The sequence below is a fragment of the Ischnura elegans genome, chromosome 6 (assembly GCF_921293095.1).
Source record: "Ischnura elegans chromosome 6, ioIscEleg1.1, whole genome shotgun sequence".
Classification (NCBI taxonomy): Eukaryota; Metazoa; Arthropoda; class Insecta; order Odonata; family Coenagrionidae; genus Ischnura; species Ischnura elegans.
The window spans coordinates 56,354,607-56,379,834 of record NC_060251.1 but is presented as its reverse complement, the minus strand read 5'-3'; the positions used below and the strand labels follow the sequence as shown (position 1 = coordinate 56,379,834).

The window sequence follows — 25,228 nt, the reverse complement described above, 5'->3', positions numbered from 1 at the left end:
CATTATCTTTCCAACATTTTCAATGCCCTAAATGGCAAGTTCTGATTCTCAGAAATACTGCCTTTCTTTTCACTCCACATTCGCACCCGTGCCTTTCGTAATAATCACCTACTGCACCACCTAAATTCCGTCTTTTTTTAATATCCTTTTTATAGTTTTTTTATAGTTTATATTTGTTAAAGCTGCAGATTTTAAGTTGTCTATTCAATTTAAAGGCTGTTTTGGCTGTTTTTGAATGATTCTATAAATAATTTTTTTTAAATAAAAAGAGACAGAAAAAATGATCGTGCAATTCAGGTTTTAGATTAAACCCTTTCACTGCCAGCCCATTTCAAGTGGGATGTGCGAAGACTGCCATGGCTATTTTCTGGAATTCGCAACAGTTTAGATTTTAAAATTTTTCAGCTACTTAATTTTATTTAATGCGTCTAGATTTTTTCCCAATATTTAAGATACATTTATATCTTAGAACCATAGATAGATTATGGGGGTTTTCTTGAATTACAGCCTTTGAAGAGGTCACAATCACGAAAAAAAAAGTCAAATAAGTATGTAATAAGTAAGATGCATCGGCCCCTGCCAGTTTTCGCTCAACCAGCGAGGGCCGATATATCGGGCTGGAGGCCGTAAAAGGGCTAAATTTTTACTGGTTTATAGAAGTGATGAAGTGTTTCAATGAATTAAATGTCTAATGTGAACTCACCATCCAAATAAATCTGTCTACCCATATAAATGGTATGATGAGGACTGCATACATTATGCCTCAATTCTTTTGCCGCATTTTCTTCAAAATAATGGATAAAAATAATTTTCTATACTAATCTTTTATTACGCAGGTTCCGGAGCCAGTATCGAAGGATTCGGAGGGCCCTGAAGTTTACAGTTTACACATTCGGTCTGATGTGAAATACCGTTACGCCACCACCCTTGTTACCAGCAGAGTTGTAAATAGAGGGTCAAAAGCTGCTGAAGTGACATTCCAGTTTGTTCTTCCTGAAAAGGCTTTCATCTCAGGATTCCTTATGTGAGTTTCGATAAATGCAGGAATGTAATGAAATAAATATTAATTTCATGTGATTAGCCATACTACAGTCACTAGGTTTTAAACCTTAATTTAATCTTGCTACATATGTTTAGTAAATGATAATTTATTCTATGGCCAATCCATCTTTTTGCCATGTGCTGTCTGTGATGTGGTATTTTAGGTAGGTGTGCTGTAATCCTAATGGCATGTTCTAAACTAGTAATAGCTAAGCTAGGCATAGGCTAAGCTATACATTTCACAGCAGTCATAATAATGCTGCAGTCATAATAATGCCTTGCAATATTGAAATATATAGTTGTCGCAATGACAATGGTGGCTGTTTGCAGAACAGAGCCACTGCATCTGAAGGTACCTATGAATGCCCATTGTTATTTTCAATCTCGGTGCCCTGCTGTAAATCACCATGGCTAAAAGTTGGAATAAGCCGTTGATGTTGTAAGACATCAAAATTTTAATTAGGATATTTTAATAATTTGTGAAAACACATTATAAATACCCTTTATTTGGCCTCTTTGGTTTAAATTTTGGTCATAAATGATAATATAATTTTTATTCTTGAATTCAGGGAGGTGAGAGAGAAGGTTTACAAAGCATATGTGAAAGAAAAGGAAGAAGCCAACAAGATATATCAAGCAGCAGTTGAACAAGGACACACGGCAGCACAGGTCGCAGTTAGGTAAGCTAAGCTAATTATGTCTTGGTTCTTACCTTGCGGTGTACTGAGAATTTCATTTTAGATTTTGCAATCGTTTGAGACACTAACGTTGCCTTAAAAATTGAAACATACCGGCACTTTGTTATTGAAAATTTTGAAATCAAATTGAAAAAAAAAGACATATTGATGTTGTGAATTTATTTCATGTAACCACCCTTATATTTCATGGGGATTTTTTATCTGAAATTATCATATTTGTATCATTTGAGAAGTATATTTGAATTTATAGTTGTGTTAGTTGTGTTCAAAATCACTGTTATTATTTGCTACTGTTCATGGCATATGAATTAGTATTAAACCTTAATATTAAAGATTTTTCCTCCGGTCAGTCACAAGCTTACTAGATTTGAATAATAGTTTTTAGGGTATGGCTATGAGCCTTATATGTTACTTTACTGAATGCATTGATTTAACTTATTTTTCAGTGCTAGGGATTCAAACTTATTCGCTGTCTCTGTGAACATTGAGCCTATGACTAAAATGACATTTAACCTCACGTACGAGGAGCTGCTGACCCGTCGCTTGGGAGTTTATGATCACATTATTCATCTCATCACGAGTGATAAGGTAGCAAAATAGTTTTAATGATCGATGCATGAAATTCATAGCACTACAGGTCTTAAGGCCGCTGGGAGAAAGTTTTGAAGTTGCTGTGGCCTTTACTTGTATAAATTCTGTGGGCCTTAGTTTTTGGCCATAGATATTTTTCATTTTTATCTTAATGTAATATCCCTGTAACATAATGTCACCTTTTGATGTTGTTAAGTCATTTCATATACATTTAAAACTACCCCTATATATAAAACTTTATTTATCTCACATTAATTTAACATATTTATGTATAACTTTATTAAAAATTGCCTTTCTAACTATTCCTCAGTCACTAGACTACTATTAATGATATTCTATAATCATTTTTAATAAGTACATACTTTTCAAATTTGCACGAATAAAGTACCATATTCATAAATATCCTCCCAATTGGTTAATCATTTACAAACGTCTTTGTCAAACACATATTCAATTATTATTTAACAATTACATATATGCTTTTTTTAATTGTATGCCCAATTGTATTGCCTATGCTCTATTAGGGATACTATTTCAGGCTCCTCCATTCAGGGTACTTGAGTTAAAAAAAAAGATTTCAAGAAGATCTTTCATTATAACTTCACATGTAATGATATAATTACTGTCTTCATAGGTGGTTCGCGATATGAAAGTTGAGGTTGCCATTGAGGAACCCCAAAATATCACAAAAATCAAAGTACCTGAACCAGCTGGTAATAATGAAATTGGAACAGTGCCATCAGGTAAGAAAAATTTTTATCTGCCTCTGCCATTCATAGTTGATTTTCATTTCTCTCATTCACTCTGAGAAATTTTCAGTTGTATCCTGAGACTTATAGCTCATAAAACTTGAGGTGTTTACCTTGATGTTTGTATGTGCTCTCAAAAATAGGTTTTATTCTCTAAAATGTGTACAGTTGTGCCTGTGGCGAAAAACACATAAATAACATAAATGTTTAATTTATCTGTTGAAAAGTCCTAAAGTATTTATTCAATATTGGAATCATTATCCAAATGCACTTGTGGGGTGTAAAGATTCAAGCAGTTTGTTTCCATGTTTGAATTGTCAGCTGAATGTAAAAGGAGTGTTTCGATAACAGTAAGAAAAGTAATGAAGTATGGATTTGGTATAAAAACTTTCAGCGTGACCTCCTCAAAAAAATTCCATATGATCCTCACTTCATGATTTCTTAAGCTGGCGTGATGAAGTTTATGAACTCTCCAAATCATTCATCTTATTTCCTTTGCAGATGAACTAGTGAAAATAACGAGACCAACCCCCAAGAGTGCCCTCATTACGTACGCACCCTCTTTGGAGCAGCAGAAGAAACTGAATGAAAAGAAGAAGGATGAAAACTCACTCCCCAACAGTATTCCAGAGGAAACCTCTACCCAGCGCCTTAGAGTTCAGTATGATGTAGACCATCATTCTCCAAGCGGAGATGTTCTGGTAAGCCACCTACCTAATATCATTCTTTTATAATTCTTATGTTCTGAATTAATGATATATTCTCCAAATAACATCTAATAGGCACCCATTAATCATAGAGGTACATATGTATATCCATTAAATGAAAAGATAATTATTGAATGAGCACATCATCCATGACAAATGTCTCAGTAATGCAACATTGATGGGTTGGCATAGTGAAGGATGTAGTCATGCATCGAGGACCCCTTTATTACAAAAACGATCACTTTCCCCAGTGCCATTTATATTGTGAATTCAGAGTTCAATTAAAATACAAATAATGCTGGATAAGAAATTAAATTTGTTAAAATTTATTCAAGGTTGCACAGTAAAGACAACAAGCATAAAGGGAAAAAAATTGAAATTTTGAGCTATGTATAAAATATGCATTGTTTAGTAAATCACTTCACACACATAATCAGTACTTATTAAAATTCCTGGCTAGCATGTTTTAGAAAAAGTAAGCACATCTTACGCTGATGCTATGAAATAGGAGTTGAGGATACTTAATTACATATAAGCCATTGAAAATTTTTATTTATCACTATTTACTAAAAGAGGTACATAATTAATAATTGCTTTGGAAAAAGCCTTAAATCTCAAAGGAAGTAAGTACATAAATCATCTTTTGGAGACTGAGTAACAGTGTGTTGTCTATGTCGAAGGATAACAGGTTTCAAAAATTACATATCATAATCCATTAGAATGCTGCGTATATTTTGGCCTTTAGACACTTTTATTTTGCTAGTCGTGATGTTGGGTATAGAAATTGTTGATACTTGCATTCTAAAGATATTATTCAATATAAATGAAATAGAAGAACGGATTCAATGGCATTATGGAGTGTTTGCGTGAATAACTTATATTTAAATTACCCTTTGTTTCAGTTGCGAGATGGATACTTTGTCCATTTCTTTGCACCATCAGAAGATAGTGTTGAAGAATCTAGGAAGCGTCACAAGCATGTCATTTTTGTCCTTGATACTTCTGGATCAATGTGGGGACGTAAGATTCAGCAACTCCAGGAAGCAATGGCTCTGATTCTGGATTCCTTGGATGCAAAAGGAGATTATTTCAGCATTGTCCAATTTAGTGACTCTGTCAAGGTTAGAAACTTTTTTATTACCAGCTATATTCATCAAAATATGCGTTAGTAATTTTTGAATCAGTGTGGTTCGGGCATTGTTCTTAATGGTATTGAAATTTATTTTCAGGAGTGGTCTCCTTTAACCAGGGAATCAGAAAACAGCCAGGGAATACATCCTGTCACATCTCAAAACATTGAGAAGGCCAAAAAATATATCAAGACCATGGAGGCTTATGGAGGTACGTGTAGATATTTTCAAGTACCAATTGTGATGTCCAGGGTGCAGCTAAGAATTAAGACTTGGGGGGTTTTAGATGCAACTAATACTGGGGGATCTGGGGGCATGGAATACCCACCAGGGTAAGCAGGAGGTGCAGAGGCCCTCCCTCAGAAATTTTTTTTAAGATAAATAGCCATAATGGTGAGTTTTAAAGCTTTCTTAGGGACATGTTATTAATTCGTACACTAGTATACAAGTAATATTAATCTATTTAGTTAAGTAAAATGGATTAAACTTACAAAATTTCTCTAAGCTCTTGGGGGGGAGGGGGTTATATCCCCCAAAACCCCTCGCTGCACCACTGCTGACGTCAGCAGGGACGCCGACTTACGAAAAATATTGGAGGGGCCCAAACCGGGGATCTTGCCCCAGGAAAGTTTATAAGTAGTGAGTTTTAAGTTTTTTAAGCATTTTAAAAGAGTCATATGATCAACATTAGAACCCTGATAACTCGAATCACGATATCTGGACACTCCGGGGAAAATCGACAAGCCTGGCACATTTTTTTCCTCACACCCATAACCAATTTTTGAGGGGGCTCGGGCCCCCTCAGGCCCCATGGAGTCGGTGCCACTGGACATCGGTCACTTTATCAAATGCCATCATACATAATTGGTTTCAGAACATCTTTATCTTAATTTAATCATCAGATCTTTAGTAATTCAATTGCTGGCATAGAATTTCTATATCAATAACCTCAAGAGGATAAATATGATTCTATTTCCATAAATACTTGAGTCAATGAACTTATGCACCATTGTGGTCAATTGTATTTTTACTTCATAGCTGTATTCATTATATTAGAGGGAAAAAAATGTTTCAATTGGCAGAGCTAAAGTAAAGTGACAAATTTTCTAAGTACATACATATAACCAATCATTTACCAAGGAAATGTCTTTTTGAAGCTAAATCGTTCCTACAGAAACATTTAATTTTAAATGTAAGTATTAAAGTAATTTTTTTTTAAAGTGCTTTGTTGAGGCCAATCAATTACAACTTTGAAGAATTGCCATCCATAGATACAAGTTTACTCCACGGTATAGTCCCTCAGTTAGAGAACAAATATAAAGTTAGTTGAAATGAGCAAAATTATCACCTCGAGGACCTTAAAATCCTTATCCTAGCAACTGGTCATGCAGTTTATTTTGCCTATGCTCCCTAGAACAGGGGGAACAGCCAAGAATTAAGGCTAAGGGGGGTTTTAGGCACAAGTAATACTTAGGAGTGTGGAGGTATTACATACCCGCCAGGGTAAGCAGGAGTTGCAGGGGGCCCTCCTCCAGAAAACTTATAAGAATAATGGTTTGAAATGGCAAGTTTTACGGCTTTCTGACGGATGTTTGATCAATCCTAACACTATGCTATAAGTAATACTTATCCAATTAAGTAAAATGGATTAAACTTAAAAATTTATCTGAGCTCTGGGGGGGGGGGGTTTATCCCCCAAATACCCCCCTCGCTGCACACTGCCCAAGTAGACCATCCCCCAAATATTTTCTTTGGATCCTTTTCATTTGTAAGCAGTTGGTTAACAGCATATACGTTACCTTTGTTCTAGGAACCAACATTGCTGCTGCACTCCGTTCAGGCATTCAAATAGCAGCACGTGGGTTGAGTGGTGATCCATTCCGCAGGACATTGGAGGAACAGAATAGCAGTTCACCTCTTCCTCAACCTCTAGTCATTTTCCTCACTGATGGAGAACCCACCACTGGTGAGACCCGCCTCTCTAAAATCCTTGCTGGTACAAGGGCAATGAACACCGAAGCTAGGGTAAGATATCTTTGGTAATATTTTTGTCCTCGTCACATTATATAAGTTAATAATTTTCCTTTTTTTATTGCTATCGATTATTATATTTGGTGATTGAAATTTTCCAAGCAATACCCTGGCAAAAGATCAATGTAACATATATGTATGTGTAAAAATATGGTACATTATATAAAATTACACATTTACTACATTTTTCTACTCACAAAGTTACACAAATCGTACAGTTGGTACAACCTGTACATTATTGATACCACAGCCATACTCAATGTGATGCATCAGATGTTACACAGATTATACCACTAAGTTACTAGTCTATTCATCCACCAGAAGTGTACACAATATTTACACATCAATCACCATTTTTGGGTACACAAATGTCATCACAATTTTATCACTGTGTCGCGATACCAATAATTTACACTCACAGTACATAGATATTACCCCGGAAGTGTATACCTACCTAGTCCATCTTTTCTACCTCTCCTTATACTTTTTCTGTAGTTGCCGACCAGTCTCACCAATTGTACCCATTTTTCGTGCATGTCATGACCACATTTTTTTGTCAAGTGTAGATCAACACTCACAACAGTGTTACAGTTACCATAGTTATTTAATTGAGATTCTTTGATTGTCTGAGGCTACATTAATGATTGAATTTACTCACCCTTTTTAAATGGATAACATTAAGTAATGAGTTGATGTGATAGGTGGAGGCCTGGTTTCCTAGTCTGAGGACTATGATCCACCAACAAGTACCCACTTGTTTCATATCTTTGTGTTAATCTCAGTCCATCATTTTGTGGATAAATTTGGGGAGAAATACTTCAAATTTTGTTAAGCTAGAATAAGATGGTTTCCTTTTCACCAATACCACCAATGTTAACAATAATAATAATATTTATTAGACATAAAACAAAACACAATTTGCATTAGTCTTCGTCATGATTGGTATACAAAATATTGCAAATACAGAAAATTATTATATTATTAGTGCAATTTCTGAAAATATTCAGTCACAAAATATACAAAAAATATTAAAAGATACAAGAAATTATAATGAACATTTTGGTGAAATTATGGAGAATATTAAATCACAAAAAAATTAAATCACCCTTGTCGCTATCAAGGAATTCCTCGATTGAGTAGAAGGCCTTTTTTTATTAGCCAGGCATGCACAATCAATTTCACCAATGTTACCACATACATACATATATTGTTAATATTATCTGAATGCTAAGACTTATTTATTTCATTTTGGGTTTTGTTAACCTTCCCATAGAGTGGTAACTTCTTTTATCCTTGCTCCTCTTTTGAATCTAAAATTATATAATTTAATTTTAGGCATATTTTAATTTCCTATTATAAATGCTCTCAATTACAGGCTCCCATATTCTCTTTGGCTTTTGGCAATGATGCTGACTTCAAATTCGTGAGAAAGCTTTCCCTCCAGAACCATGCTTTTGCCAGGAGAATTTATGAAGCAGCTGATGCTACTCTGCAGCTGGAATCGTTCTTCCAAGAAGTATCTTCTCCACTTCTGAATAACGTTACATTTTCTTATGTTAATCCCAAGGTGAGCACAAATCAAGGCAATATGTTTTTGAAAGCATATGAAACTCTGAATTTAGCTTTTATTAATCCTCAGTCAGTCCCGTCACATTTTGGAATGTTCATTGTCACGTGGCATCTCACAGACACCATTTTGGAAAGGTGAAACGAACTGCATGGCAGTAGAAGTAACTTTTTTAACTATAATAAATCATTCATTGATTATTTAATTTCATGAATGAACAGCAAATTTATACTTAATAATGAGGGAGATATTTGTACTTATAAAAGACTGCTACCTTATTTTAATGTTTCTTGCAGCAATTCATCAAAATTATATCAACATGTTTAATTTGCACAGTAAACGCAAACATATTTTTCAGAGTTCCACAGTATGGATTTTGCTAATAACCTAACAAATAATAGTTTTGCCTACAGGGGGAATAATTGATTTTGGAAACATATTATATTGATAGCTCGTTCAGTTGTACTTGAACCAAAATATCTTCTATCAGATTGGAAAGTTATTATTCGATGCAACATAATAATTATTTTGTGTTTACAGTTAATGTTATGCATCGATGTAGATCTACATCAATGTAATGAGACACCATAAACGTATGTAGCAGAGGGGTAAATGGTGTATTATATGCCGAAGTTCACTAAAATTTTGTGGGAACCATAGTATATTCTTCGCAATAATAGTTTTATTCAGGTGTTAAATTGATTACAATAATTTGTAGTAATAAGACGCATATCCAAATTTCAATGCTCTAAATAGTTGTTAGTTTAAATTATAAAAATAATTAAAAACTTTTCGATGAATATCACGAAGTTATTAGCATGTAATGTATTGAAACTCAGGTTGTTGCATGGCGTCTACCAGACTCCAAAAACAACAAAATGTCAAAATTTATTCCATAGATGTGACAAAATCATGTTGGTGACTATTTCAGAATCATAAAATAATAAGATACAAGGAACATGAGTTTCCTAACAATGAAAATACGATATGGGCAAAGAAAAAAAATTGGCTTGGCGTCTGGTAGACGCCACGCGACCAACGACCATGACCGCGTTTCTTCCGTCATGGGGTTACAACTGAATAAGTTACGGTGTTCCATCACCGGGTTAAACACAAATTTTAAGATCTGGCAGATGCCGTAGAAAAGCCTCAGGCCTTTTCTGGGGGTGGAGCTCCCCCAGCGAGCGCAAGTGAGTTAGTTCACACAGACAGATAAATCCGAATAATGACCGCGACCACGAAATAAACTTGTCTCATCAAAAATAAGTTTAAAATCTGAAATTGGACAGTATGGTACATTTTCCTCATGGAAATGGCTGGGAAATAGTTCAAAATCTGCTTCCAAATATTAGGGAATGATATGGAGCATTTTTTTTTTTATTTTTAGGTGGACCAGACATCTTTGACCGAATCAAATTTCCACACATACTTTGCCGGAACAGAAGTCATTGTAGCTGGAAGAGTAAATGATCCAACTATTTCCAAAGATGATTTAGGAACCACTGTAGTATCATCTTCCTCTTCAGCATCTATGTCTGTGTCTACACAGTCATCCACTTCAGATGCAGTTGTTGGTAAATCTACCACTACGACAACACCTCCTCCATCACTGGTTCCTCTTCCTATGAGTAATGACAAGGAGGAGGAGAAGCCAGCATCTTCAGCTGGAGGTTGGTTCCTTACAAATGTTTCTTTCATTTTTATTCTAGACATTACAACTGTTAGAAAGTTATTGCTATTTATAGCATTAAAAAAGAAATGAGCCAGAGCCTGTAATGTGCAAACCGGTGACAGAGTATCGTGTTGCAGTGGTGTAACTATAACTATGTACTCCAAAGCCTCAGAGAAATCAAAAATTTTTTTTTTAATCTTGCCTGGATTTGATCTATAATAACTGCATCTGCTTAAAGTTAAATTTTAAGTGCCAAAATGATGTAAAATGCATTTTCAGACTTGTTATTTTTCAAAATATTTCCTGAACTTCCCGTTTCCTGGGGGGGTGGCCCCCACTAATCTCCCCCTCCCCTCATCCCCCCCAAATCCCCCACATCCCCCCTAAAGCATATTCTTTGTTACCCTACTGTTGTGTTGTGTGCAATGAGGTGCAAGTACTATCAGTGAGTGGGAGTGCCCAGCCCGTCTCTAGAGGGCACACGTGCACGTCCTGTGGATATACAAAGCTAGCAGCAGCTTGCATCCAGGGGTGGATCCAGGATTTCTTTCTGGGGGGGAGGCACAAGCAAGGCCGTATCTAGGATTTTGTTCTGGGGGGGTCGCAAGGATACCTCGTAATACAAAATGAACGCAATGATAATGGGACCGTATTAAAAATCTTGCCTATTTTTTAAGGGTGTGGGGGGTGGGGGGGGGGCACATGCCCCTCTGCCCCCCCCTAAAATCTGCCTTTGCATGCATCAGTCATCCAATGCTGCCAGTCGCATTGCAAACAGTGACATGGAGGCATCAAAAGAAAAGCAAAGAGGTGCTGTTCGTTTTCTGACTGATGAAGGTGTAGGGGGGAACGGACATTCATCGATGAATGTCACAAGTGTATGGCGAGCACTGCATGTCCCTTGCAAGGGTCGAGGTGTGGCACAAGCGCTCCAGGGATGGACGGATGTCGGCAGCCGATGATGCGCTGTCTAGAGCACCACACTGCATTACCAATGACATGATGAAATCAAAACGACCAGCCAAGCTCACCCAGGGGTCGTCATTGAGTGTAAATAATCAGGTTGCATGTAACTATTGCATATTTTTTACAGTAAAATGCACTTGAAACGATTACTTTTCACTATATGTAATTCTTACTTGTAATTTAAATTACAAGCAAAAATTGCATTGTAATTACTCCTTATGGTGAAAGAGGAATCATTACTCTCATTTTAATCTGTACTTGCTCTTACTCGACGATTAATTCACTGATTTCATTGATTTACCCAGGCCTTCAGATAACTTCAAATCCCTGAGTACTATAATTTGCTTTTTTAGGTTCAGCCACCCTTATGTTTCAGTCTACTTCTGGAGGATGCAAAATATAATACATAATTGGTTGAGGCATGGCTGTCTGGACAGACTCTTCAAGATACAGCTTTGTGGGCTGGTATCTTGACATACGCTTCTATGAACGAAATTTCAGATGCAATTATAAGGCTCAGGTTTTAGGCATACCATTTTGTGGACTAGAAATTCAAGACATTCATTGAAGTTTTGAATCTTCAACCCTTTCGAGACGGCGGAGTTTTTGTCTCAGCAAGACTGCTGTACTGAGCCCCAAGACACTCTTGTTTCTCATGGTACGGAGCATTTTTGGAGGGCATTTGTTAAGAAGGGTCTCGCTGAACCTTTTTTGACCCCTCCATGCAACGACTTCGCATTATCTCAAACTCCGAGAGTAGTTGTGCTCTCTCCTTTCCGGGTTTACGACCATACCTGCGGCATTGGTTCACGGTCAACTTATGTATTGCTTATATGTATTTAGCAAATGGATAATTGTTGCTTGCACGTAAATTGCAGATTTTGAATTGAATTCCTCATTTCTTTTCTGAGCATTGTCAAATTTTAAACAAAATTCTAAGGCCAATATTAACGCATTTAATGCAGCAACAATTTCTTTGTTGATTTTTATACATAACTCGAGATATGAGTTAATATTTATCGTAGAATTTTGTTCAAAAATTGTAAACGCTGCTCAAAAGACAAATAATTCAATTCTTAGTTTATTTTTCTTGAGAAATGAACAAATATTTATTTCGAAACCTGACTGAATAAACAATTGTATGACCGTTGTCCCTTACTGCTAAGAGGGGTTATAAAAAAGGAGGGGTCCGGGTACCTGCTCCTGGATTCCGAGGGTAAATCCTAAACCCCGCAGGTTTGGGTTACGAAACAAAGACGAAGTAAACCCGCGACCGTCCTAAAAGGGGGAGAGGTAGAAAACGTATATATACGGCTTTTGTTTACCTGGCTAGGAAAACCTCACACGTAAATATACGGCCGTCGTCTCCCGGGTCAGGAAACGTCCACACGTATATATACGTGTATAGTAGGGAAAAGGTTAAATGATTGTGCATCCATATACTACAATATGTTTTATATATTTCTGTATTCATTTTGATCATTGTAATGGTGATCAAAAATCCAAAAAGTGATAATTTTCTTTTTAAAAGTCAATTTATTCATTAAGGTTATGTTAAGGTAAATAATGTTCTTAGAAAGATATAGCTTTCTTTTTTGCTTTTTTCTGTCATTGAAGCAAATTCTTGCGGTGATCACATTGTGTGACAATGATTATATCATGATGACTGCTACGGAATGTATAAAGCTCCAAGCAGTGGCGTAACCCGGGGAGAGGTCTGGGGGGTCCGGACTCTCCAGAAATTTAAAAACACAATTACTTTGCTTCATGAAAGAAAACAAAATTTTGAAAAATCATGAATTTACGTAGGATTTCTTAGAAAAATGAAGGTTTTTCCAATATGAAAAGTGTTAAAATTAGTTTAAAAACCTCCACTAAGTATCCTGTTTTTCAAACATTCCCCCCCTTGGGCCCCCGGGAACAAAATTCCGGGCTACCCCACTGGTTATGGGGACAGCTGTGTTAAGTTAAGGGTCGTTGTATTTTAAGCCATGGAAATGGCAACATTGGCATAATTCTCTTTTAAACTTCAGTGCCAGCTGTTGAAGCATCACAAGGTGTTCCTCCACCGTCATTGGAACATGATATCATCATCCCATATCCCAGGTTCCCGCCACCAAGGACTCCAGAGCAAGAAGTACGCAAGCCTGAACCTGGTTCTCTGGAAAGGCTTTGGGCTTATCTCACCATTCGCCAGCTGCTGGACCAAGACCTAGCTAATGAGGAAGAGCGGGACCCATGGGAACCAGTTACAACTCCCCCAACGACAGAGAGCATTCTGTTGAACAGTAGTGAGTAAATAGTCACACATTCAATTATATTAATACCAAGTGTCTAAAATTTTCCATATACAGGCGGTCCCTGACTTTCGTACACAATGCGTTCCCGAAAACTTGTACGAAAGTCGAATGTACGAAAGTCAAACCATTGACTTCCATACTAATTAGGGGTTACGTTCCAAAAGAGCGGAATATATGTACTAAAACCTTTTTTTCTTGGATTTTAATTCAATTCACTAAATTTTAATAATATGTTAATAAAATTTCTCATCATCTAATTTCTTTTGAAAATACGCAGAAAATGTAAATAAAAGTTAAAAAACAAGAACTCCGTCGGCTATCGAGTGAAACTTCCTCTTAGCGTTTAAGTTGACATTCCACTTATTACGTCCACTATAAATAAAAAGACTTATCAAGAAGCATAACAAAATGTAATTTTTGAACCCGTACTCCGGATACCTTTTAATTTTTACACCAAAATTCGGCATTCGGCAGGCGACTGTCGTGATCGCGTTATTTCACATTTTATTCAAAAAAGACAAAAGACAAACAGGATTCGGGTGATATTTCGTGCAATATCGTTGCTGAAGGTGTACATGAATTATACAGCACTCAAACGAAAAAACAGAATTAGAAAGAAGATTTTACTAGTTTTATTGAAAGCTATTTGATGATGTCTAGTGAACTTTTTTGAAAAATCTCTCCAATGAAGGCTTTCTTCTTCTCTTGATGAAGGAGCCTATAGCAGGCAGTCCGTCTCCCAAATAAATCACCTAGATTAGAGTCAATTACCAACAATTCCCTTCATTGTATACATTCGTATTGTTCGCATATACTGCCATTTGAAACAATTGAATGTTGGGATGCGCAGTAAACATTGTGGGAATTTAAAAAAATTACAGACCTACGTCCGAAAGTCCGAATTTTGCTTACGGAAGTCAAGTAAAAGGTGTCAATTTTGAACGTACGAAAGTGCGAATTGTACGAAAGTCGAGTGTACGAAAGTCAAGGACCGCCTGTAAAGTAAAACCTCTACGTAGTGAACCTCTTTACATCTTAAACCCCCATACATCATACCACCCCTACGGTCCCGTCTGATTTACAAGTAAATTTATAGGTAAACCTATTTGTAGTGAACCTCTTTATATCGTAAAACCTCCACTTATCATACCAAGGAGATACCCCCGAGATGGCCTAACTACCTCCGCAAATTGTACCGAGACAACAAGAGACCATTAATGCAGCCACAATTACGTACATGGAATGACATTTTCAGCAATACATAATTGTTTCACTCTTTTTTTTCTAATATATGTACCTTATTATGCTGTAATTTTCACGTTAATCATTAGTTGTGGCCATTTTGTTCAATATGAGAGCATACCTGACAGTAAATAAGAAAAAAGGTATCCAAATATCCCAATCATTTTAAGTGACTGTTGAATTGAGAGAGATCACATCATTTTCTCTTGAATCACGGTAAAAATCATGCGATAGCGCTCGCTTTCTGTAATTATTAAATAATAAATATTTGTTCACTGACGCATGCATGTGTGTTTAAACACATAAATATAATGGTTTAAAAGACAGTAGTGCCTTTCATTTCCAAAGGATATGAAAAAATGGTGCATAACACTAAAACCTCTCTATAGTGAACCTTCTTACATCGCATTGCCCAAATTTTGGACCCCTCCATTTCTATGTAAAGAGGTTTTACTGTATTAACTGAATGCTTTTCAGGCATTTAGACAGCTTTATGTTGAAAAGAATTACAAAATCTAAAGATATCATAAGAAACAACAACTGAGATTGAAAACAGCATCCAAATCTATGCACCATGCCATGTAGTACCTAGTAGCGGTAAATTATGTGAACCTACTTTAACTCTAATGAAAAATTATAACATTTGTTAGCTGCTAAAAGAAATGCATAGTAATAAATTATGTTAATAACTGCCAAAAGAAGTAGTGGCAAATTACCTTAACATTAATACAAACATAATATTATCTACTGAATGCATACAAAACTACCTTTTAGAATCTTTCAAGTTAATGTTTTGGTTTCATATGTGTAAATATAAGATTTCCTTGTTGTAAAATCTTTTACATGATAAAGCATGCTGAGAAAAACGTACATATTCTTGCAGGTCTTTCTGTGATTGGTGTTCCGATTTCGAAGGAGCCTACACCCCTTACTCCTAAGCAGAAAGCACTTCAGTTGGCCCTGCAGGTAAGCTATCCATTTTCATTGTTCAATGAAGTGGTTTACTAGCCTGTCCGCCCCCTCAGTATATTGTTAGATTCCTGATCCAGGGCAATCATCCCATCATTCCTATTTTTTTTGATCGCCTAAATCGAAAGATTATTACTCCAGGAGTACACTTTAAGATTTTTAAATGACGGTATCTATTTTTCACGATTAAATGAAAAGTGAAAATTTTCAATCGCGCAAAAACTCGACTGCTAATTATGAATGCTGGGAAAAGCCCATGTGATGTCATTTTGGTTCAGGCTGCCGCTGTGAGAGGCGACCTTGGTGCGAGGCTCTGAGTGCCGATATGATGCAGGCTGCTAGCAGGTACCTGAGTACCTTGCTACCAGGTGGCGCTTGGCTAAAATGAGGAATATTAATACCCTATCAAACGAATGAAACTTTCCGACCATAGGCAATTTTAATAAGTGATTATTAGTAGATATTTCCCTGAGCTCTATTCCTCATGCATGCATTGATGATCTCAGACAATGCAAAACTCCTGACTTTTCGTATTGCATCTGGGTCCCAGTGACGTCACGTGGAGTGGTATCGCATTGGCACCAATCTGGCCTTTTTCAAATGGGGTTAAGATTGACCATTATCATTTGTCTAAACTGGGATATCTGAAACCAAATTATTTGTAGTCGTCTGAGATTACCATTGCATGCATGAGGCATAGAACTCAGGGAAACATTTCTTAATACATAATCACATATTAAAATTGCCTAAGGTCAGAAGTTTCCTTCATTTGACAGGGTAATATTAATCCTTATTGAAGCCAAGTGCTACCTGCTGGCTGGGTACTTTGCTACCTGCTAGCAGCCTGCATTGTAGCGGCACTCAAAGCCTCGCCCCAAGGTCACCTCACCCGGTGGCTGCGGGAACCAGAAATACTTCACAAGGTCTTTTCCCAGCATTCATACTTAGCCGTCGCATTTTTGCGTGCTTGAAACTTTTCACTTTTCATTTAATCGCAAAAAATAGATATCTTCATTTAAAAATCTAAGAGCGTGAAATGCGTACTCCAGGAGTAATAATCTTTTGATTCAAGCAATAAAAAAATACATAATAGGAAACCACCCTATTGACGTGCTATGCTGGTTGGGCCGGGAGCCTTTTCTCCACCTCTGTACGCGATTAATATCCAGTGCACCGCTAGTAAAAAAAAGTATTTGAATGGAAGTTATGGCGTGGAAACCTCCCTCTATTTTTCTTTCTTTTCTTTACCACCGATTTTGACAATTTTAATGAAAATTGGGACCGCATTGAGTGTGTTAAAGAATTAAATGTCACTCTTTTTTAGTTCGTTTCATTTTAATTTCTATTGATGACATGATGACAGAAAATACTGTAGTCTTTATCACTAATTCTTGCTAATGATTTTTTTTACAGTATGGTTTTGTCACTCCACTTACTTCCCTGGTGGTTGTGAAGCCTCCAAAGAAGGGAGTGGATCCTACCAAACCAGTGAGCAGTACATTCACTGACCCACTTCTAGAAGGTAAAGAAAAGGGACCAGGATATGGACAATTCATCCAGAATAAAATTGGTAAAATGGCATACCTCTCCACTTCTTTTTTTCTAATTGATAGTTGAAAAACCACCCTTTTATTAAGAGAGATTTACATATGGCAGTTAATAACAATCAAGTGAGACAAATACAGAAAAAAAATCCTAAGCATCATGAGTATAACAAAAATCTCTTACTTTCCCTCTCTTTTTGGTGAATGCATTTTTAACTAAGCTGTACAAGTGAAAATTTCTCTCTGGCAGAAATTGCGGTGTTCAACAATGTAAACAAGAGACCAAAGTACCAAGGTGGTATGCCCGCATTGGTAGGAGAGTCATCAATCCAAAGGCCCATCGATATATTCCTAATGCTGGGGATTTTTTTTCTCCTAGTAAGTAATACTTAATGAATTTCAACCGCAATATTGGCTGGAACAAAATATTCACATGCACAGCTCAGCATGGCATGGGAAGCAATTGCATGAACTGTTTCACATAACCACAATCAGGGTGCTAACTTAAAATTCTCAGCAAATTAACAGCATAAACTGTTGTAGTTAGTGCATAGGTTGGAGTTTTCTACCATTTATAAATTAAATTTCCTCTCCGCTACTTTTGTGATTAGGCTCCTTTTAACGTCTTAAGTTTAGGCACTGGGAAATTATACCTAGGATGGGATACTTCCTTATAATTTTTCAAATCATAACCAGAAATTGATCTATCCACAATTAGAAGGAATCCATCATTGTAAAAACGGAAAATGATACATTGATATGATGAAAATGATATGATAGATGAAAGCATTTTCATGATTGTAAAGTGACGGAATTCTAGCATCTAATGCCAATCTATATACATACATCATATATACAGGCGGTCCTCGACTTTCGTACACTCGACTTTCGTACAATTCGCACTTTCGTACATTCAAAATTGACACCTTTTACTCGACTTTCGTACGCTAAATTCGGACTTTCGGACGCTGGTCCGTAATTTTTTTAAAATTCCCGCCATTTTTATTGCGCATCCCAACATTCAATTGTTTCAAATTGCAGTATCGGCAGTATATGCGAACAATATGAACGTATATAATGAAGTAAATTGTTGGTAATTGACTCTAATTTAGGTGATTTATTTGGGAGAGAGACTGCCTGCTATAGGCTCCTTTATCAAGAGAAGAGGAAAGCCTTCATTGAAGATATTTTTCAAAAGAAGTTGACTAGACATCATCGAATAGCTTTCAATAAAACTAGTAAGACCTTCTTTTTAATTGTGTTTTTTCGTTTGAGTGCTGTTTAATAGGGTTGTTCACCATATTTTTTTTATTTAAGAAATCGAAAGATCGTGCTTCAGAAGGAGCAATGACAATAATATTATGCTATTTTCTTCATTGTACATGTTTAGAGAAGGCTTTAAACAGTGACAAATTTTACGTTACGCCAAAAAGCCCTACTTCCATCTTGAATTGATGTGTGACGTCACAAGCCTGTAGATGCCCTACTGCAGTGTTGTTTAAGTGGCTCAGCAGGGTTATTCCACTTTTTTTCAAGATCTCCAGCGTCTGCCGCCAGATCAGTGTTTAAAGAAAATCCAAATTTATCCTTTAATAAGAGTAATAATAAGCAAAATTACCCTTACTTGTACATATTTATTGCTCATCATATCACAAATAGCACTACAACGCACATATTTCACGAGCTGTCTTTTTGATACGTATAATCAGTATATTCCGAATCAACTGATTCAATGAAAAACTTGACTCACAATAAATATAAAACACTAATAAAACATGATAATCGGTTTTCCAATCACTCTGCACACGCTAAAAGAATTTGCACTCCTTGAAGTTCGAAAGATTCTCCACACCTCACTTCTCACTCATCACTAACGACTTAGAATCAGTTTACGTTATTTCACATTGACATTTCGAGGACAATGAAATGAATAGGCTGAAACAAATTGCTAAACCGGTTATTGTAACACCAAAAAACTTCGAATTTCACTATTACTCTTACCCGTACTCTTACCGTAACCAAAATATGACCAAAACAAAAACAAACAACAGCGCAACGAAATTCGTGAAATGTAAACACTCGTGAATGCTCAAAATGAATAGGTAATAAAATCAAACGGAACTTAGAAGCGAACAAACAATGGAAAATTAATATGCGTTCGATGTATCCCTAAAGCACAACTAGCTCAAATATGAAACATATCCCCTAGGCAATAGTTAGATACCTTAGATCGAAATGTATAGGGTTGATTGAACTAGCATGGAAGAAATAAATAATTTCGTCGAAGCAGTTACATTCACAACTCACTTCACTCTTTACTTCATCGTCTATATGCAATCATTCACTTAGGGGTACATCAAGGGCGCAAATTGTGTTCACTTGCACTAGAGGCACAATGAAAGTTCACTGCACGTAGTTTCCTAGCAAATGCAGCTATACAAAACTTTCAATTCCTGTCAACGCTACATACGTTGCCTGCCTAACTTGAAGAATGGATTTCATGTCGCCTTGATCCATCCGGAAGCTTCATGCACAACATAGGCCATTTCAAAATAAGGAATAACCTTGGCAAATGTCCAGTCGGCATGCAGAGTACTCAGCTTGGCATCGAGCGATCGAGGGTACAGGCCAGCCGTACAGGCTTGTGTCGTCATCACCTCTATTTCAAGATGGCCGACCGTTTTTGGCGGCGTTTAAAATTGTTCGAATTTTGATTGCTAATAATTCCATCACTACTTTTTCAACGCATCTGTCATTCATCCCAATCGAAATGAAATTACATCAGAAGTGATATACATTCGTTTTTTTAGACCGTTCTGATAGGCTTGAACAACCCTATTCATGTAAACCTTCAGCAACGATATTGCACGAAATATCACCCGAATTCCGTTTGTATTTTGTCTTTTTTGAATAACATGCGGAATATACGCGATCACGAATGTCACCTGCCAAATGTCGAATTTTGGTGTAAAAATTAGACGGTATCCAGAGTGCGGGTTCAACGAATACATTTTTTTATGCTACTTGATATGTCCTTTTATTTATAGTGGACGTAATAAGTGGAATGTCAACTTAAACGCCAAGAGGAAGTTTCACTCGATAGCCAACGGAGTTCTTGTTTTTTAAACTTATATTTGCATTTTCTGCGTATTTTCGAAATAAATTAGATGATTTGAGGAGTTTTATTAATATATTATTTAAATTAAGTCAATTGAAATGAATTCCGTGAAAAAAAAGGTTTTAGTACGTAAATTCCGCTCTTCTGGAACGTAACCCCTAATTAGTATGGTAGTCAATGGTTCGACTTTCGTACAATTCGACTTTCGTACAAGTTTTCGGGAACGCATTGTGTACGAAAGTCGGGGACCGCCTGTAAAAGAAAGTAAAAAATCGTGTTAGTTAGAACACTTATAACTCGAGAACTGCTGCACCAATTTTAATGATATTAGGTTCTTTAGATTCGTCTCAGCCCCAGATAACATATAGGACATTTAAAAAAGGATAATTTCACAAAATAAAATCATCTCTTTCTTAGTGATATGCTTTTAGGAGTTAGTAATGCAACAACAATTGATAAGTCGGTCAAAACTACAAATTAAATTATTTGTTTTGTTTTTACCAATTTAATTACCGCACTTCGTAGCAATATAACATTTTAATCACTAAGTATATTCAAAATATTGAAATTGCATTAAAAAAATTTAAATGGAGCTTATTGTAAGCCCAGCTCGAGTTGACTCTTCACTACTGTGTTTGTAAACAAATCTCCAAGCAATTGTTGACAAAGGGTAATGTCTGTGTTCCTGAGGAGGAATCGAGCAGTTTGATTTCACTTGGTCAGCATGTTTGCAAATTAGTTTCATCGGAAGGTGAGCTCATCAACAAAGTGTTCCAGAATATGATTGATCACCACAAAAATCAAAATTTGTTATTGAGCGAACAATTTTGATGGCCTTGAACGAAGATGTGGATTACTCAAACTAGGTAAATCAGGATCAAATAGTTAGTACACTGCATGAATTCTAATCTTTTAACTGTGTAACAAACTAAAACGAAATCACCAATTATCTATCTGAATATTTAAAGTCCTTGGACGTACCTGGCTTACCAAGGCATGATTTACAGCTAAATGTAGGCTTTGTGTTCATGATCTTTCGTAACTTAAACCAACCATAACTATCCAACGGAACGCGTTTGGTGATTTAAAAAAATTGATAATAAATGTGATTCACGCGACTTTACTTAAAGGAAAACTCAAAGATGAGGAAGTTCTCATTCCGAAGATTCCGTGATCCCAACTTATATGCCCTTTTGAGCTTAATCGTATTCAATTTACAATTCGTGTTGCATTCATGATAACGATTAACAAATCAAATGGTCAGTCTTTCAGTTTTTGTGATGTTTGTGCTCATGTGTTAATGAAAATCCATGATTTTCTCATGGTCAATTAAACGTGGTATGTTAACGAGTCGGTAAACCATCCGCTGTATTTCTTCCTTCACTTCAAGAGCGCAGCTAGGAATTAAGGATAGGGGGGTTTTAGGCGCAGCTACAGGTGTGTAGGGTATGCTAAGGTAAGCGAGAGGTGTGGGGGCCCTCCCCCAGACATTTTTAACATAAATGGTTCAAAATAGTGGGTTTTGCGGCTGTGTGAATAGTTAAATATGTTTTGTTTGTTACTCATCCATCCCCCTAATGTATTATAAACCAAATGTTTTATAAAAATATTCTCTGAGCTATTGGGGGGGTTTTAACCCCAAATAAACCCCCTCGCTGCGTTACTGCTTCGCTTCGCTATATTTATTTAGCTTCATCCACTTTATCTTGCGCCTGATAACAAAACAAAAACTGTTGTTTATCAGAAAGTGCTTGATGCAAAGCACTAAACCTGAATGTGTAGGGGACACTGTGGTGCGTTTACACATGCAGCACGTTTTCGCAGTGCATTTTTTCAAGCATAGATACTATAACTGGCGCGCCTAAAGTCATTTGAAACGAATACTGCTTCATAGGGGCTTTTCTTACACGATTTTAGCATCAGTCAAGCATCGGTCTGGCGTTGTGTTAACCTGCCCCATGAATGATTATTATTATTATTATTATAATGGGCCAAGTTTACGCAACAGACTTGGACCTAAAAACATTTTTTTTACGGTTGATAACACATAAAGCCAACAACTGAATGCGCATAATTTTTATTTCATTAACTGCTTCATAAAACCACAAGGCCCAAAATTTCTTAAACTAAAGCGTAAGAAAATTCATTGAAAAAAATTCGCGTAAACGTGCTCCGATCCACCCTATGTACATTCAATAAAGAAAATGTCTTTCCGGCAAGAAATTTTGGTACTCATTTACGTAGTTTTATTGAATTTGTATCCTTATTTTATTATTATAAATTTAACATGATTAAAAACGATACAGCCGCTCTTTATTTATAAATGGTGTAACTAAACTGTAAGTTCATTGATTGTTAGGCGGTACGAAGTTCGCCGGGTCAGCCAGTTAATAATAAATGATACACTTTTTCCCATAATTCAATATGACAATCATCTGCAGTGTCATCGTTTTTAAATACTTACTTGGGGCCTCCTACCATCCCTTTCCTATGTGTCAAAGTTGACTAATAAAAATGTTTTTCATTGCACATTAAGGAATGGCACGTTGACCAAAAATGATTATTATTATGCCTGCCAATAATTGCAATAGAGCTACATTTGGTTTAAAAAAAATATTTACTACCTACTGGATATTAATATATGCTCTCCATCTGATTTTTATATACCCTAGCTCTGGTATTTAGTGCTTTGCAGTAAGTGAATTGCAAGGTTTGGCTTCAGCAATGCTGAATGGCTTTTATTGTCATTTAATAAAAATCATTAGGGAGAATTAAAGGTGTTTGTATCAAATCCTTTGCAACGAAATTAGTGCAAACCTAACATTTTTTTTACAGGTATTGCCAATAAAAATAACCAACCTCTCAAATCTTTTGAACCAGAACAAACTGCGTAATGACTAATTTTTTGCATTGTATTGTCTTAAAAAGATTTGTTTTGCATCTATAAGATGCCTATTTAGCTCATTTTCATTAAAGATCGTGAAAATTTTCTCCATTTCGACATTGAATATTGAGCAGCTTATAATCAATAAACTGAGTATGCCATCTTACCCATTTCATAATGCATTTTTCGCATCACTATCAGGCTACTTTAGTGTTTATAAACTTAGAATTTATGTTAAATAATATGCTTGCTGAAAGTATCTAATGTATTGATGTTGTTATTTGTTGGTAGTTATGCGATAGCTCTAAAAGAGCATGGATCTTTCTTAAATTGTCATATGTGCACATAATTACGTCCAACTTACTTTAACACTTTCTTAGCATTTTCAGCATTGCATATCATGTTCTCCTTGCAGTATAAAGGCCAGGAATTATGTATGCATTTCTGTTTTATTTTCCTGGGTGAACATTTGCTCAGAAATAATAGGCATTGTCCTGTATGACCTTTGAATTCTTTCTCCAATCCCTCTAGCATACATATTGTTGTCATGGTGATGTAGTGCCACTTTTTCAATGAAAGTTGGCTCTCACATATACTAATTCAAGGACAGTCTTGCGTATGCTTCCTCCAATTATCCTCCATCCAAATGAAATAATTCTTTTTGATGGCTTATCAAGAAAAATTATGCACTTGGAGGGTATAAAGTGGCGAGTGTGTACTAACAAAAATTTGACCATTTGATGATCGTGATGGAAGGCATGTAAATAAGGCCCTTCAATGGCTTGATTGAGAAAAATTTCAATGTTCTGTAGTGCCTGTTGCAGCACATTCAGGCTCCTTCCGGCCTCAGGCAGTAGCGAGCGCCGGAATGTTTGGCCCACCTGGGCCACTTGGGCTGGCTGCACCATTCCCATCATATGGATTCGCTGCTACTCATCGCCCTGGTCCACCACCATACACCACAACGTTCTCATCATTCCATCGCCCATCAGCTGACATCTCTCCAGAAGCAGAGCATGAGGAAGATGTGTTGGATTCTGCGACGACCATGGGAGGAGATGGAGATGAGGATGGTGAGCACTCGGTCCTGGGGTATATTTATTCTGATCTAGATTGGTGCACTCCTGTGCTGCCATTTCAAAGACATGCAAGCATGCCTAAGAAGTCTAATCAAAGTGTCCCTTATGGATATTTACTTTAATACTAATAGGTACACCAGAAGTAAGACTCTTCATGATCTAAAATAGGATTTTTGTGCACAGTAAGCCCTCAATTTACGAACATGTGACTTATGAACTTTCAGACACGTATATAAATTGTTAATAAGTAGCTTCAAGGTGTGCACTTACACTGTCTAGAGATAGTCGTGGTATCACTACACGAGTTATATGTATCTTTAAGTAAAAGCAGAATGTATTATTATTTGATAATAGCCTTAAACAGGTTCTCCTCCTAGGCTACCTAGATTCACTTGACAATTGCTGCAGAAATATAATTTCTGTACGGAGTAATAAAACTTATTACAGTTGAGGACCTCAAATCCGGAAAGCTTGGGACCAAGGGTTTCCGGATTTTTGGTTTTTCTGGATTTCTGGTCTTCAGCACGCGGAAAAAGTGGTACACTTTTTTTGAGAATTTTAATGCAATAAAACCATAACTCAGAAATTAGACATGAAAGGGATTTTAACATTTATTAGCATAAACCTGGCAGTATTTCAATTTAATATATTCAATAAAAACTTGCCGAATAAGCCTTCAAATCATGAACGTAGCCTCCGCAGCATAAACTATGCTTGCTTAACACTGGATGAGAACGAGCAATAAATACATCTTTTTTTTATTCATGCTCAATAGCTTTCGTTGATAGCATTCGCTAGCAGATGTTGCGATATCTATCCATACCTTCCTTTTTCTGATAGTAAATCTGTGCAAATGCTTCTATATTTTGTCGCCAAATTAAATAATTTAAGAATACGTTCAGGCTCTAGTGCTCGATGTTTGAGATCCCTATGTGTTCCT

At 36.3% G+C, this 25,228-nt stretch overlaps 1 protein-coding gene across 7 annotated transcripts in view; it reads left to right on the top strand.

The window, feature by feature from the left end:
* LOC124160739 (inter-alpha-trypsin inhibitor heavy chain H4-like) overlaps positions 1–25,228 on the top strand; it is a 79,958-nt gene that overhangs the window by 47,636 nt on the left and 7,094 nt on the right. The window contains exons 3-17 of one of the 7 annotated variants that reach the window (XM_046536741.1): positions 837–1,024; positions 1,611–1,721; positions 2,186–2,327; positions 2,965–3,073; positions 3,581–3,780; positions 4,689–4,907; positions 5,016–5,127; positions 6,727–6,941; positions 8,323–8,514; positions 9,902–10,184; positions 13,186–13,443; positions 15,578–15,660; positions 17,077–17,185; positions 17,458–17,585; positions 24,022–24,153. In XM_046536741.1, the coding sequence (XP_046392697.1) occupies positions 837–1,024; positions 1,611–1,721; positions 2,186–2,327; positions 2,965–3,073; positions 3,581–3,780; positions 4,689–4,907; positions 5,016–5,127; positions 6,727–6,941; positions 8,323–8,514; positions 9,902–10,184; positions 13,186–13,443; positions 15,578–15,660; positions 17,077–17,185; positions 17,458–17,585; positions 24,022–24,066 (2,394 nt within the window). In that variant the 3' untranslated portion in view covers positions 24,067–24,153. Of the gene's footprint in view, positions 1–836; positions 1,025–1,610; positions 1,722–2,185; positions 2,328–2,964; positions 3,074–3,580; positions 3,781–4,688; positions 4,908–5,015; positions 5,128–6,726; positions 6,942–8,322; positions 8,515–9,901; positions 10,185–13,185; positions 13,444–15,577; positions 15,661–17,076; positions 17,234–17,457; positions 17,586–24,021; positions 24,283–25,228 lie in introns of those variants that run through there. The other 6 variants (XM_046536740.1, XM_046536739.1, XM_046536738.1 and 3 more) reach the window with 6 other exon arrangements.